The 16,132-nt window shown below is 37.9% G+C and overlaps 1 protein-coding gene across 4 annotated transcripts in view; it reads left to right on the forward strand.

The window, feature by feature from the left end:
* The window catches only part of LOC139759424 (uncharacterized), a 286,276-nt gene extending 273,048 nt beyond the window's left edge, over positions 1-13,228 (forward strand). For 3 of the 4 annotated variants that reach the window (XM_071681522.1, XM_071681521.1, XM_071681523.1), the window contains exon 21: positions 405-13,228. In XM_071681522.1, the coding sequence (XP_071537623.1) occupies positions 405-575 (171 nt within the window). In that variant the 3' untranslated portion in view covers positions 576-13,228. The remainder of the gene's footprint in view (positions 1-404) is intronic. The other variant, XR_011715046.1, reaches the window with a different exon arrangement.
* The last annotated feature ends 2,904 nt before the right edge of the window (positions 13,229-16,132 follow it).

Below are 16,132 nucleotides of genomic sequence, written 5' to 3' on the forward strand. Positions count from 1 at the left end.
GTTTGTATCACCCATCTCTTTGACTCATTTCTTATGGGCAAGTATGTTGTTTTGCTTACTTAAGAGAGACACCTGTAGATTTCTGTGAATTTTGACAACTATCTGTTTACATGGTAGAAAGTGAGCAAACACTGATTCATCATTTGCATTATTTTATGGGCTGTGTTATACAGAAGTATCATTTTTGGGTTTACTGTCAAATCATCATTCAGAATGATGGTTGAACAGAACATTTAGACAGGAGCAACTGGAATGAGAAATCTGCCGTAGTACTTAAAACTGATGTATTTATTGGGTCAGCATATGAAACAACCAGCCATGCAGTATATTGCTCTTGTCTATAATTGATGTTTTCCTGCAGTTTTACTATTGATTACACTATTAATACAGCTTTTTCTTTGCAGTTCTACTATGCCCTCTACAACTTTGGTGGTTCAGATGCCACTCAGCTGAATTTGGTAGCAGGGCAGGTAGTGATGGTTCTGCATGCTAGTTCTTCTGAGTGGTGGTTTGTGGAGGACCGCCATGGCAATCAAGGTTATGTTCCAGCATCTTACCTTACCAAATACATTTAGAATTACCTTTCCTTCCAAAATTCTATCTGATGCATAGTTTATTGAGTTTTAAGTTTCTGTTGTGTAAGATTGATTGATTGAATACTTATATTGTAATTTTCTGAGTTCTTAGTGTTCTTCATCGTACTGTCTTGCATGTACATTTATTCCATCTCAGAAATAGAAAGGGGAGACAGAGAGACATATATAGGCAATTTCATATCAAATGGAGTAAAGGAAAGAAATTGGGAATGTGGCCTTTTTGTTCCCAGGTGATTGACATTATAAGGGAGGATGTTGATGTGCTTGGAAGAACAGTAATTTTCTGAACTAGATTGTGCTGCACTGTTTTCTACAAAATAGAATAGCATCCTTCTGACAGAGATTTTACCTACCATGGGGCCTTGAGTCTCCATTCCTAAGCATGATACAGTGAATAGGACATTCTCATTTTTCTGTCCTTCTTTTTGAAACTTTTGTTTACATCATGCTTTTGCAATGGGTAATGCATCTTGAAAACTTTCACATCAGGTGATGCTGAGCTAATAATTATAATTTTTATTGAACTGCCCCAGAACCCTTTTTATGGGCTCCTTTAGCTTTAAGCCTGCACTCCATTTGGGAGCAGGGATTGAAGGAATCCTTTGGAGTGAATAGATCCTTGACATTATTGTACTCCTGTCCATCCATTGATATGATAATGCCTTGTTGAATATGAATTCTCACTCATGTTGCAACTGCTTCCAGCCAATGTGTGGTGGCACTAACTTATGGAGACATTTGTAAATATATGTATCCTGTTGCTGAATATTATAGGATGGGGATAGCAGGTTGATGTTTCATATCACAGGGTTTTGTCTTCTTTTCAAAGCTAAAAGTATAAGAAAAAAGAAAATACCAAAACTTTGAACTTTCATCAAGGTTTTGCATGAATATCCACTTTTTCATGGGCAGAATCAGATAGAAAGTGAAAACTTTACTTAAAAATCACTGTTATTGCATTAATTTGATCCATTGGCCCATGATCATGATTCACCCATCACTTCCCATATTTTCAGGGATGAGAAAATTATTAAGGCACTAACTGAATGCCAGAGACCAAGCATTCTTTAGAAAATGATTAGTTCCATGAAAATAGGTATCATAGTGCTGTATCACAAAAGCAATAGTTTTCTTTATACTTATTTAATTTTCTCTCTTACTTTGATGTTTATGATGTTCAAACTCATGTTTTCTAGTATGGAGAGCTCATTTAGATAGTGTCTGGCATTGTAGGGACATCCACTTGTAATGTATCACTCACAAAGTTGTAACCAGTTTTGTGGTGTTACATCTAATACCTCCCCTTCATCATGGCTGAATTGATATTTGTTATTGGTGGTAAGCTGCTATTAGTCCATGGTTCTGTGCTCAGTATCATTTTCTATGCACCTGGAGGCAAGCTAACCAAAGAAGCAAAGAAATGCATGACCATCATAAATACTTACAGAAAGGCATTGAGAGACCCATGGATGAAAAAGTCTTTACCAAATCCATGCTGCAACAGCTGATCACTCACCATTCACCCCAACTGATGCACTGCAAATAAAACCTTCAAGAACTCTCCAGCAACAGGCCCTGACATCATATCAAACCTCCACATAAAACACTTTGCCCCAATTGCAATCCAAGCAATGACAGGTATCTTCAACCTCTTCTGGTTACACAGCTAGATCTCAGATGTGTAAACTTGCTATGATAATGGCCACCCTAAAACCCTCTGAACCACTTAACTACTCTTCTTTTTGCCAGCCTATATTTTTACTCTCCTCAGTATCCAAACTCCTTGGACAAGTGCTTCACTCTGTAACATAACCAAAATATTCCACACCCTCCCATACTGCCTGGCTTTAAAGCTAATCACTCCATTTCCACACTTTGTACACACTCCTCACATGTCACGTCCTGGTTGGCTGCAACCAAATACTCTATTCCACAGTATTAATATCATCAAAAATCAGCATAGCTTATGACACTCTCCCCTAACCTAATACATGTAATTATACAGATTAGTTCACCAACTTTATATCTGTCAGCCAAGCCAAAGTCATTCTCAAAGGTTTCATCTCTAGACCCTTCAGTCTCTGAAATGGCCACCTTTCATCTCCTGCAGATCACAGTTTGAAAGTTATGTCTATGCAGATGATCTTAAATCATATTACAGCACCCTGACACCATCAAAGCAACAACAAACATGGTACGTCCTGTAATTGAAACCCTGGTTCACCCAAAACAGAATGTACATATCACAGAAATCTACCATCACCCTTGTAACTCCATACTAACATGAATCAAACCTGCACCTCTTCTTAGCCTTATATACATGTTGCTGAAATGTGAAGCAGGGTTAAGTATTTCCTTTCTACATGAGGACTGGGAATTGTTTACAGAGTGGTTTGGATCTGCTTTTGACATGGCAAATGACCGGGCAGGCGAGGCATGTTTTACAGCAGAGTGGATCAATGGATGAACTGTTCGTAGAGGACACGATGGGATTCTCTTTCTTATCCAAATCTTGCAATAGTAAGTAATTTGAGGGTGTGTGGCTTGTTTATGGTCTTTTTGCTGATGTTTGTAGTAAGGAGAGTGAATACAGTGTGTGTCTTATGTGAAAATGAGCATGGATGAAGTTTTGTTAAGTAGGAGTGATTGTCAATTCAGAATGAGGAAAAAGCAGCAAAGACATAAATAGACAGATAATATTTACATATCTAACTCTCACCTCACATCATGACTGACAAAAACATTCATTTTTTTTTTTTTTTTTCATACTATTCGCCGTTTCCCGCGATAGCGAGGTAGCGTTAAGAACAGAGGATTGGGCCTTTTTTGGAATATCCTCACCTGGCCCCCTCTGTTCCTTCTTTTGGAAAATTAAAAAAAAAAAAAGAGAGGGGAGGATTTCCAGCCCCCCGCTCCCTCCCCTTTTAGTCGCCTTCTACGACACGCAGGGAATACGTGGGAAGTATTCTTAATCCCCTATCCCCATATATGAGTAGTGCTGGTCTCTTAAAACATACTGTGCAACAGTGTTCTAAGCCTATGTACTGAATATATCACAAAGGCAGCAGTTCATTCAGTCTACTGAAGTTATGTAGTAGAATCCTTATCCTCTGCTATGTGTACATTGTTGAGATTGCATTAGAGACATTAGGTTGGCAATTAATTTGGTGCAGTTCATATGCCAATTATATTCCAGTAAGATTTATTATGGCCATCTGGTAAGAATATCGTAACTTGTCTAGAGATGACTTAGTCTGTAACACATGAAACCACGGTGCTGGATACATGATCAAGCTGTCATTTTAGAAAACTAGGTTTTGACACATTCCACTCAATCCAAGTACAAATGGTCACCCAGTACTAGTTATACGTCAGTAAATCATGCTTTATTTTTTCTAATGTTGAAGGCTCCAGTCACAGACGAAAGTTCACATCAAGGCCAGGCCTTAATTGAGATATAGAGAGAATTATGAGATGGAAAAAGAAAAGACTAGGGAAAGTATTTACAAATTTTTTAGAAATTGAAAGACCTGTCTTTTGAAATGTATCAGGTCATAGTCATGGGGAAAGACATGAGAAGGTAGAGAGTTCCAAAGATTTGACATGTAGGGAAAGAAGCAGGTATCAAAATGGCCCAACCTTGAGTTGCTGATACCCATAAAAGAGGGAAAGTGAACGAACATTGCAGTGTAGGGCAAGAGGGTCAAGCTTGGAAGTTAGCCTGGGACAGTTTATAAGTCAGACCGCTTTCAACCCAACTCTGTTATGTAAGCATACAGAGCTAGTGCCACCCAAATGTGAGGGAAGTGCTCCATACAAGGACAAATCTATCCATTGTATAAACGAAGCAACTGTTCAAAAAAGAAGTAGTTTCAAGTTATAAAACAGGACTCCCAGTTTCTTAGATGCAGACTTAGCTATTCCTGTAATGTGGGGTTTCCAAGAAGGAGTGGATGTTACAGAAGTATCAAGTATGTTCATCAAGTCAAGAGGTGGAAATACAGAACCATCAAAGGAAAGATGAGAGTTTTAAGGAGTTTTTGATAGAGAGATGGGTAGAACTTGGATCTTGGAGGCATTAAATTTCACAAGCTTTTGTGTACCCCACTGAGATATCCTGTTCAAGTCTGAGTTTATTGAGGAAGCTGTGTCAAGACACGATGCAGATCTAGTGAGAGAAGAGGGAGCAGAATTGAAGGATGTGGATGAATGCAGTGTTGAGCCTTCAGCTTATGAGTGGATTGGATTATTTGTGGACAAGAGGAAATCGTTGGAAAAAGAAGAAAAGGTGTAGGAGAAGGACAGGACTTTTGAGGGATACCACTGTTGATGGAGAAAAATGGGGAAGCTGATCCATCAACAACCACAGAGATAGATCAGCCGGAGAGGAAGCTAGATATGAAGGAGCAAAGTGAGGGAAGGAAAGCCAAAAGAGGGGAGCTTAAGAGATGAGATCCTGATGCCACACCATGTCAAAAGCCTAAGATATGTCAAGGGCAACTACATATGACTCCCCAAAATGTTTTAAGGGTGATGACCAGACATCAGTAAAATAGGAAAGAATATCACTTGTGGATCTCGCCTTACAGAAGCCGTACTGGTGATCAGACAGAAGATTGTGATTTTCGATGTGTTTAAGGACCTTAATATGGGAGTTGAGATGGATTCAAGAACTTTGGAGATGGTAGATGTCAAGGCAATAGGATGATAGTTAGAGGGGTTAGAATGGTCACCCTTCTTAGGGATGGGACATATCAAAGCATATTTCCTGGGAGAAGGAAAAGTTTTGGTTTTTAAGCAGAAACGGAAATGACAAGCAAGCACATGTGCAAGTTCAGAGGCACATTCTTTTAGTACACGGGGATGGATGCCATCAGGACCATAACCCTTGCTTGTGTCCAGTGAAAGAAGCTCTTTTCGGACAGTCCAAAAAGAGATTACGGGAAGAGGCATAGGATGAGTAAGAGGAGCATCAGGGGATGAAGTAATATTAGAGTCATCCAAGGTGGATAGAGGAGAAACAGGAACCAAGGAGAGCTGCATTGTCAATGGGAGCGACAGCTTTGGTACCATCAGAACAGAAAGTGAGGGAAAGGTAGAGTGACAGAAGTTGTTAGAGATATGCCTTTAGCTAGAGACCAGAAAGACCTACCAGTGGATGATGTGAAGAGAGGGTCTTTCAGTGGATGACAAGGAGAGGTTATCACATTTCATTTGAATAAAGGGATGCTTTGCCTCACAAATAACATGCATGGAGCAATTACAGGCAGTGATAAAAGCTGAATGGGAGCCGAGGAAGGAGAGTTTTTCCAAGCCCAATATGCCTGATCCCGTGTCTGAATGGCCTCAGAACATTAACGGTGAACCATGGTTTGGATGAAGAAGAACTCTTGGAGGAAGAGGGGATAAATGCTTCCATTCCAGCAAGAACAACCTCTGCTAAGTGTTTAGTGGAGACAGAAGCATTACCACATAAGAGAGAGAGAGTAATTTACCAAAGGAAAGTCAGAAAAGAAGTTAAGTAAGTTATTTCAGTCAGCTTTGTTCAGGGACCAGTATATACACTTAGAAGGGGCTGCTGGTGAGGTAGGTGCTGTTTGAATAGATACATTTATGAGAGTGTGAGAATGATTTTAGGATTGCACAGTGATTTCTAAGAATTTGGAGTGAGTTTTACAGTCAATTTATAAGTATCAATAATGCAAGCCGTTTTATGTGATAGCCTAACATTTAGTTAAGGCTTATCATTGGACTTTGATTTTCATGAGAACATTGTTTTCTTCTACAAACACCTTGTATGTTTAATGGAGTCCTCTCATAGTCATCTGCTATTACATCTAACTCGGATGTGGTGTAGAAGCAGCGGCACAGAAGAGACTCCACTGCGAGTTAGTTATGTGCTTCATTTAAGTAACACTTTCAGTATTTTACTGGTATGATCAGCTGAGAGTGCCAGAGTTTAGGAGTGAATTCGTAGGTCTTAAGTCATCCTTAATTCTTCATAGTGAGATACTTGTAAGTTTTATTGGGATTAAAGGCCATATGTTCTAGGTGCAGCTCCTGCTAATTTGGTGGTTCACTGAAGTACCACCTTTGATTTTCTGTTTTACTCAGGATTTGCTTAGACCTTTTTCATTTGATATTGTTTATCTGAACACTGCCTGTTCCAGCAAAATTAAAGGATGCAGAAAGCTACATTTTCTGAGCTTGGATTCTAATTTCAAGACTGAAAAAAAAGTATAGAGGAAACTTTTAACTGAAAATCTTCTCATTAAAGAAGTGAAGGCTTGATGGTGACTAAATGGAAGTGTTTAAGATGCAGTACAAAAGAAACATGATAGATACTCTGGATGGATTACACTGGAATCAATTGATTAAAAACAGTGGACAGAAATTTTAAGGAATTTTAAGTAAATACTTCTTTATGAGTAGGATCAATGAACAGTGAAATAACGTCCTTGTTATATCATGATTGGGAGAACAACAGGTGCATCCATGATGATTGATTATTACTTCCAGCTGGAAAGTTATTGGAAAAAATAGGGTTGAATAAGGATCCTCAGTTCCTTTGGCAGGTATCCTTGTGAGTCCAAAAAGACTTCTTTTTCTTGATTTCTCTCTCTCTCTCTCTGATTAGATAATCAATGACCACTTGTTTCTCACTCTAGTTTAACTACTACTATACTTAATGAAGTGCTTGGAATATCATACCAAAGGTTTATTTTGTTGCATATGATTAAGTCTTTCACTTCAGAAAGTTAAACCATAAGCATTTAGGGAAGATGCTTTATGATCTAAATCACTCTTATTAAAGAAAGTGATCAACTGTTTATGGACAGTATGATGTAAAACTTTACTTACTCAGGTGGAAAATTGGTGATTGCTTGCATGAAACTTGTAGAAAACCTTTACCCACTCTTTTCAGGCCAGTGCAAAAGTGTTTTCATTGTGGTGTAGTTTGTACTTGGTATGCACTAGAGATGATGTAACATTAGAATGCATGAACCCTTGATTAGTGTTCTGTAGTTATACTTGTGTTTTTGAACATTAGTCACTGGCATTCATTTATAATTGTTAAGATAGATATAGGATTTTCTGTACTGAGCAAGGTACTCGTACAGTGCCTTTCAAGCTCTGAGTAGCTTAATTTATTTTTCTGATTAGTCTCTGGTTTTGAATAGCAACTGTAAAAAAATTGCTTTCACAGGCTCTGTTTTCTCATGTCATTATATGTTGACTTGGTTCTTAGGAACGTTATTTTCAAGATTGGAAGGCTGCAATGTCCACTTCATTATAATCTGTGTGATTACCTTTGTAGATCATGACCTCTGTTGCTTTAGATTTTAGTGCTCTTGGAATTAATAGACATTTTTATTATACAGTATATTGTTTTATCTTCCAGATCATAATTTGGAATATTTATTATTACCGGTAGGATATGTTGAGCTCAATCCCTTCGTCTTTTGCTTTTTTTATGTTTTATTTCAAATGTATTTTAGAAAGTTATGACTGAGTTAAGTAGGAGTTATTATAAACACTTTCAACCAGTGATTATGTGGAATGGCAGCAGTCAAGAGAACTGGCTCATGAAATTTTTCACAAAGTCTGTATTATACTGTAATATGTAATGATGAAAATCTTTATATCCAAAATTTTTTTTTTTTTTTTTTTAGTAACATATAATTGGATGAAGATCTTTTATCATATATTTTTGTATTTTTATCTAAACACTTGAGTTATTATTGCCAATTATGAACTTGGGTACCATTAATGTACAAGTATTGGAAATATATTTGAAATAGCTCAGCAAGGATTCTAAAAAAATCATAGATATTTAGATAATTCTAAAAGAAATCATAGTTATTTAAATAATTCTAAAATAATCATAGATATTTAAATGTCAAGATTTTTTGCAGGTGATTTAGTACATGATGCATTCCAATTCCTCAGTTACTTGTCAGTCCTTACAACTATTTTTTCATACTTGATTGCCTTTCCAACATTAGTGTTGTAGCAACAGGAACAGACAAAGGAAGGCTGCATCTGCTCACATTCATTTTCTAGTTGTCATGTGTAATGCACCAAAACCACAGCTCTCTTTCCACAATCAGGTCCCACAGATATTTCCATGGTTTACCCCGGACACTTCACATGCCCTAGTTCAGTACATTAACAACAGGTCAACCTCTGTATACCACTTCATTCCAATTTACTTTTATCCCATGCATGCCTTTTACCCTCCTTCATGTTTAGGCCCCAGTCTCTCAAAACCTTTTTCACTCCATCCTTCTGTCTCTAGTTTGGTTTTCCCATTCTTGTTCCCTCCTCTTCTGACACATATATCCTCTTTGTTAACCTTTCCTCACTCATTCTCTCTATATTTCGAAACTATTTTAGCTCATCCTCTTCAGCTCTGTCACCCACACTCTTTTTATTACCTCACCTCTCTCTTGTCCTATCATTACTTACTCGATCAAAGCACCTCACACCACATATTGTCCTCAGACCATTCATTTCCAACACACCACCCTCTGCTGCACAGTCTTATCCATAGCGATTGCCTTGCATCCATATAATGATTTTTGGACTATTATTCATTCAAGCATACCCATTTTTTTGCCATACCAGGTAACATTCTCCCTTTTCATGCATTCATTAGTGCTCCCAAAACCTTTCGCCATGTCCACTCCCAGGTATCTAAAACATTTCACTTCCTCCAAATATTCTCCATTCAAACTCACACCCCAGGTAACCTATCCCTTAACTCTGCTAAACTTGATAACTTTGCTGTTATTTACATCAACTCAGCTTTCATCTTTCACACACCTTTCCAGATGCAATCTCCAACTTCTTCAGCTTCACACTTGAATTTGCCACCAGTGCAGTATCATCAGCAAACAACTGACTCACTTCCCAGGCCCTTTCATCACCCATAGACTTCATACTTGCCCCTCCCTCCAGGACCCTCACATTTCCCTGTCTCACCACCCCGTCCATAGATGAATTGAACAACAAACCTTCGCTTGGAACCTTTCACTTTCCTCTTTTCCTACTTGTGCAAATATCTTAAACGCTTGATAGACACTTCTTCCTACTTCTAGCATCTTTCCTCCCACACCATTTATTCTAAAGACCTTCTACAAGGCATTTCTATCAATCCTGTCAAATGCTTTCTCTATATCTGTAAATGCCACATACAAATCCATCTCTTTCTCTAATTATTTCTCAGTCACATTCTTCAGTGCAAACACCTGATCCACACATACTCTGCCACTTCTGAAACAATACTGCTGCTACCCAGTCTGATGCTCTGTACATGCCTTCACTCTCTTATTTACTACCTTCCCATATAATTTACTAGGTACAGGCAAACTTGTACCTCCTTAGTTTGAACACTTACCTTTATCCCATTGCCTGTATATAGTGGTACTCTATATGCATTTCACCAGTGCTCAGGCACCTCACCATGATCCATACATTCATTGAAAATCCTAACTAGTCGTTGAACAACACAGTTACCCCCTTTATTAATAAACTCAAATAGCAGTACCATCTATTCCAGCTGTTTTGTCACATATCATCCTTCATAAGGCTTTCACCACCTCTTATCTGTTCACCAAACCACTCTCGATGACTCACTTCGCATACTACCTTGAGCCAAACCCCATCCTATCATTAAACACATTCTACAATGCATAATTCTCACTCCATATCTTTCTCACTTTATCACTATCTGTTACTGCTTCCCATTTTGCCCCCTTCAATGATGTTCATATTTGTTCTCATGTTTTTCACATTTTATTAACCTTCTTGCAAAACATCTTATTCTCCTCAAAGTTTACTGACTCTCTCATCCCAACTCTCATTTGCCCTCTTTTTAAACCCCTGCACCTTCCTTTTAACATCCTACTGCTTTTTCATATACATATACATCCTCCCAATCAATTAACTCCCTTCCTGTAAGCACCACCCAAACACCTCCCTTTTCTCTTTCACTAGCAATTTACCTCGTCATCCCACCCTGTGTCATCTGCTCTCGTCCTACCTTTTGCATGCCACTTGTATCTCGTACACATATTATCACTGCTTCCCTAATACCTCCCATTTCTCACCCAGTCCCCTGGCTTCATTTTACCTCACCTTTTGCTTTTCTACACTAAGTCTCTCCTGATATTTCTTCTCACAAGTCTCTTTTCCAGGCACTTTCACACTCTCTTCTTACTGATATTGTTTTCCTCTTTTCCTAAAACATCTACAGCTCGTCACCCTTTCCTCCACAAGATGGCGATCAGACATCCCACCAGGTGCCCTTTTCAGCTTATTTACATTCAAAAGTCTCTCTTTTACATGCCTTCTGATCATCTTTCATGCTTGTGTATGTCCCTCTTATTAAACTAGGTATTCCCATCACCACTCCTTTTTAAGCACAAAGCTGTTCACCATTTTTATTCATAACACTGAGTACCTCATGCCTGCCAATTATACACTCAACTGCCATATCACTCACCTTTGCACTTGAATCACCCATCACTTATACCTGGCTGGTCTCTTACGTCAAAACTACTGACACACTCACTCAGCTGCTCCCAGAACACTTGCCTCATGATCTTTCTTCTCATGGCCAGATGCATAAGTGCTAATAATCAACCATCTGTTGCCATCCACTCTCATTTTTACCCACATCTGTCCCGAATTCATTTCCATACAGTCTTTCACATATTCCCACAATTTCTGCTTCAGGATTAATTCTACTCCTTGCTTAGCTCTTGTTCTCTCACCAACCTTTGATTTTACTCCTAAGACATTCCCAAACCATTCTTCACCTTTGTGTCACTCAGAGCCAGAACATCCAGGTTTTTTCCTCAAACATACTACCCATCTCTCTTCTTCTCACATCTTAATTATATCCACGTACATTTAGATATCCCTCCCTGAGCTGTTAAGGAGGATGAGCACTCCATACTTGGCTCCTTCTGTACTGTCTTTTAGAAATTGAAATACTAAAAGGGGAAGATTTCCAGACCCTCACTTCATCCCCCTTCAGTTGCCTTCTGCAGCAAGCAGAAAATAGAGGTAGAATTCTTTCTACTCTACTCCTTAGGTACCATTAATGTACAGGCATTTGAAATATATTTGAAATAGCTCTGCAAGGATTCTAAAAAGTCATAGATATTTATGTGAATAAGTCAAGATTAAGTTGCAGGTGATTCAGTTCATTATACATTCCAATTTTTCAATTATTTAATTATCAGTCCTTAAAACTCTTGTAATTAAAAAGGTAAGACAGTTTTCCAAATTCATGAAAATGACTTGCTTGTGAAATTTACATTTCTTTGCAAATTACTAGAGAAATTTTTCATTTTTACTCACAGCCTTATTATGAATTCCACACAGATTTCAAGGATAGGCTGACTAGATGTATTGTTGAAGTGCCACTTACGAAAATAATGAACAGCCAAATTTGAGTATGTTTCAAGGCTAATGCAAGGCACTTGTGTTGATATTTCATATAATACGGGAAACACATTTGAGACTTGAAATTGAACCTCTGTTTTCAGGTCTCACATTCCTTCCTTTTAACTTTAAGTATCACATAGTGGTTTCAGAATCTTTTGCGGCTCTGACAGAAGTGGACTACATACATTATTGCCCTTCATCTTTATTTGGAATCTCATGATTGTATGGTAACAGATTTCTTTATTGTGTATAAATAATGTAATTACTGTTTGTTTTAAGGCTGAAACTGGTCATTATGTTTGTACCTTTGCAATACTCGACAAATTAAATTGCTCAAATACATTCATACATACATACATAAATATAATGTGCCATTCTGATGTATTGTAAGATGATTAAAACTATCATTTTTGAATTTGTTATTTTACAAAATTTGGTCTCATGAGAATTTTCAGTACACCCAACATTAAACTATGAATTAGACTTACAAATACATTATATTTGGTTGATAATGTTCCTGCCATATTTATATAAAAGTATTTTATCTAACTTACTTTATCTCATACTTTGAACTCCTAAATGAAGATTTTTAATGGAGAAATTTGATAAGCAATATTCATGACAGAGATGTATTCCTAAATGTGTTGTGACTGTACAATCATTGTTATATACTATGCCAGATAGAAGACTACCTTATATTCTTTAGCTAACATCCTGGTAATTTGCTTTAGATATTCATGCATTGTATTGAAATTGAATTAAATATGTAATAATATTTTTCAGAATTTAAGATTCAGTATTCAGAGTTCATTGAAATATGTTAGACTAATTATCATGGTACTGAATATGCAGAACAGGATGTTTGGGAAAGATTATTTGCTGCTCATTGAATCATGATGAAACATATGTTACTCCCATGTTATTTATGTAATGAATACTATAGTTTTTTAATGTACAATATCTTTATATACGTATTGTGAACAGTGGAATATAAATCACTGTGAGTACTAATATTACATGACAGTTACTGTTATTATGGCTAATGTTTAGTTCTAGTACAGCCATGTCAATATTATTTAGGAATGCTTATGTATTTGCCTGTGATAACCACAATGTACAGTGCTTTATAATCCACAGTGTTTATGACTGAAAACTGACATATAGTTTGACAACCATTCAGTCTTTCTTTAGCCATACTGTGACAGTTATAACAAAAACCAAAAGAGGTTGTCAAATCTTTGATTCAAGTTGTGTTGCTAGTGATACGCTTATCCTCACAATAGCACTGTACCAAAGTGAATATGATGTTGGGAAATTTGAAAAAATTCAACTATGTTTAATGAATCATGTCGGCAAAAATTCAGTTTCACTGATGAGTACAGATGTGTGATTTAAGCGCATCGTTAAACTATAGCTGTAATCAGTAAAATGAGCAGTCACACCAATTTCTTAAAAATTTGAAGGAATGCAACAAGACTACAGAGATAAGTATCCAGAAGAAAGGATTTTTTAGGTAGTATTTGGCAGGTAATCATTACTGGTACTAACTGCCTGGCTATTGGGACTGTTTGCGACAGCTGTGTAGTGAGTTAGTACTTCAGTCGTTGTCAAGTTGCACTCCAATGACCCAGATAATTTCTTTTCTGCCCCTCCCACATATGGATTGCTGGCATTCTGTCCATGAACATATAATCTCTCCTTGTCACACATAACACTTTACAACACTTAACTCACACAAACTCACACAACTTGATCTTCATAACTCCCAGTTTCTTGGGGTGAGTGCTGTGCACTAGCCCTCTCTTTTGACAAAATGATAAGCCCATTAAATAGAAGTACACTAGGCTGGAACATTGGGAACAAATAGTCAATAGGGACATCAGGTAGGAGCCTCTGGAAATGCTAAGACAGAGCTACCCTGTGGCATGGCCTGTTAAGAGTGATGCACGAAAGGCTAAGAAGCAGCACTGGAAGTGGAAGGATGTGAAAAAGATTTGGAGTGACTGGGGCCTGAACATGCAGGAGGATGAAAAGTGTGTATGGGATAGTATAAATTGGAACATTGTGATATATGTAAAGGGGACGACTTGCTGTCAGTGGACAGAGCCAAAGAATGTGGGTACCTGATTGTGGATAGAGGACTGTGGTTTTGGTATTACAGCTAGAGAATGGATGTCAGCAAATGTGGCATTTCTTCAACTGTTTCTGCCATTAATGTGGGAAACAGGTGACAGGTATGAGAAAAAATGCATCTGTGAATTCTGAAACTATTAAAGATGGTTGGAAAAAGCTGTTTCTAAAGTCCAAGAAACACAATTCATGAAACTTTTAGTCTGTGACCAAGATCCAGTACAGTGATCTGTGTACAAAGGCCTTGGTCAGAGTGTCCTTTTTTATTTATGATCAGGAATTACATTTTTTATACCTCTCATCTGGTGAGTTTGAAGTTTGAGTAATTTAAGGAAAAAGGATACAAGTTCTTGGATGTGCTATTGAATTATGGTCCAGGGCAGCTAATGAGTAGCTGTAATGTAGTGGGGTTTACAGGTGATGGATTGCTTCATGCCAAGTATTGTGTATGTAAAGTTTAGCCAAGACTAACCTTAATATAGGTTTTTATCACTGACATCCTCTTCGCAAACGGAACTACCTTGGTCCACCAGTGATGCTACTACGTTTGTGAATCAAGAACCATTGCAACACAAACCTCGCCAGGTGGTAGAGTTTCCCGCAGTGTATCGAGACAGACTTCCCCAGAACTTTTTAAAGGGGAAGTAAATGTTTATAGTTGTGTTACTGGAGTGATAGTTTTCATACACGGTGTTTTGACAAGAAAATAGTGAAATTGGAGAAGAATGTAGCTCAGACATTGAAGCTTATTGATACAGTGGTTAAATTGATGAGAACTGCTATTGACGTTTGTGTAAATAAATTATACATTTCCTTTTTCCATAGCCAGAGGTTAAACCATTATGTGACATTCATTTTTTCATTCATTTCAAGCTAGAAGTTTCAGTTTTCTAAATTGTTTCTTACATTTTTCATATGTATATATATGTATGTGTGTGTGTATATGTGCGTATGTATGTGTATGTGTGTGTATGTGTGTATGTATATATATATGTATATTATCCCTGGGGATAGGGGTGAAAGAATACTTCCCACGTATTCCTCGCGTGTCGTAGAAAGCGACTAGAGGGGACGGGAGCGGGGGGGCCAGAAATCCTCCCCTCCTTGTATTAACTTTCTAAAATGGGAAACAGAAGAAGGAGTCATGCGGGGAGTGCTCATCCTCCTCGAAGGCTCAGAGTGGGGTGCCTAAATGTGTGTGGATGTAACCAAGATGTGAAAAAAGGAGAGATAGGTAGTATGTTTGAGGAAAGGAACCTGGATGTTTTGGCTCTGAGTGAAACGAAGCTCAAGGGTAAAGGGGAAGAGTGGTTTGGGAATGTCTGGGGAGTGAAGTCAGGGGTTAGTGAGAGAACAAGAGCAAGGGAAGGAGTAGCAATACTCCTGAAACAGGAGTTGTGGGAGTATGTGATAGAATGTAAGAAAGTAAATTCTCGATTAATATGGGTAAAACTGAAAGTTGATGGAGAGAGGTGGGTGATTATTGGTGCATATGCACCTGGGCATGAGAAGAAAGATCATGAGAGGCAAGTGTTTTGGGAGCAGCTGAATGAGTGTGTTAGTGGTTTTGATGCACGAGACCGGGTTATAGTGATGGGTGATTTGAATGCAAAGGTGAGTAATGTGGCAGTTGAGGGAATGATTGGTATACATGGGGTGTTCAGTGTTGTAAATGGAAATGGTGAAGAGCTTGTAGATTTATGTGCTGAAAAAGGACTGATGATTGGGAATACCTGGTTTAAAAAGCGAGATATACATAAGTATACTTATCTAAGTAGGAGAGATGGCCAGAGAGCGTTATTGGATTACATGTTAATTGACAGGCGTGCGAAAGAGAGACTTTTGGATGTTAATGTGCTGAGAGGTGCAACTGGAGGGATGTCTGATCATTATCTTGTGGAGGCTAAGGTGAAGATTTGTATGGGTTTTCAGAAAAGAAGAGTGAATGT

This window comes from Panulirus ornatus, chromosome 33 (assembly GCF_036320965.1).
Source record: "Panulirus ornatus isolate Po-2019 chromosome 33, ASM3632096v1, whole genome shotgun sequence".
In the NCBI taxonomy this organism is placed as follows: domain Eukaryota; kingdom Metazoa; phylum Arthropoda; class Malacostraca; order Decapoda; family Palinuridae; genus Panulirus; species Panulirus ornatus.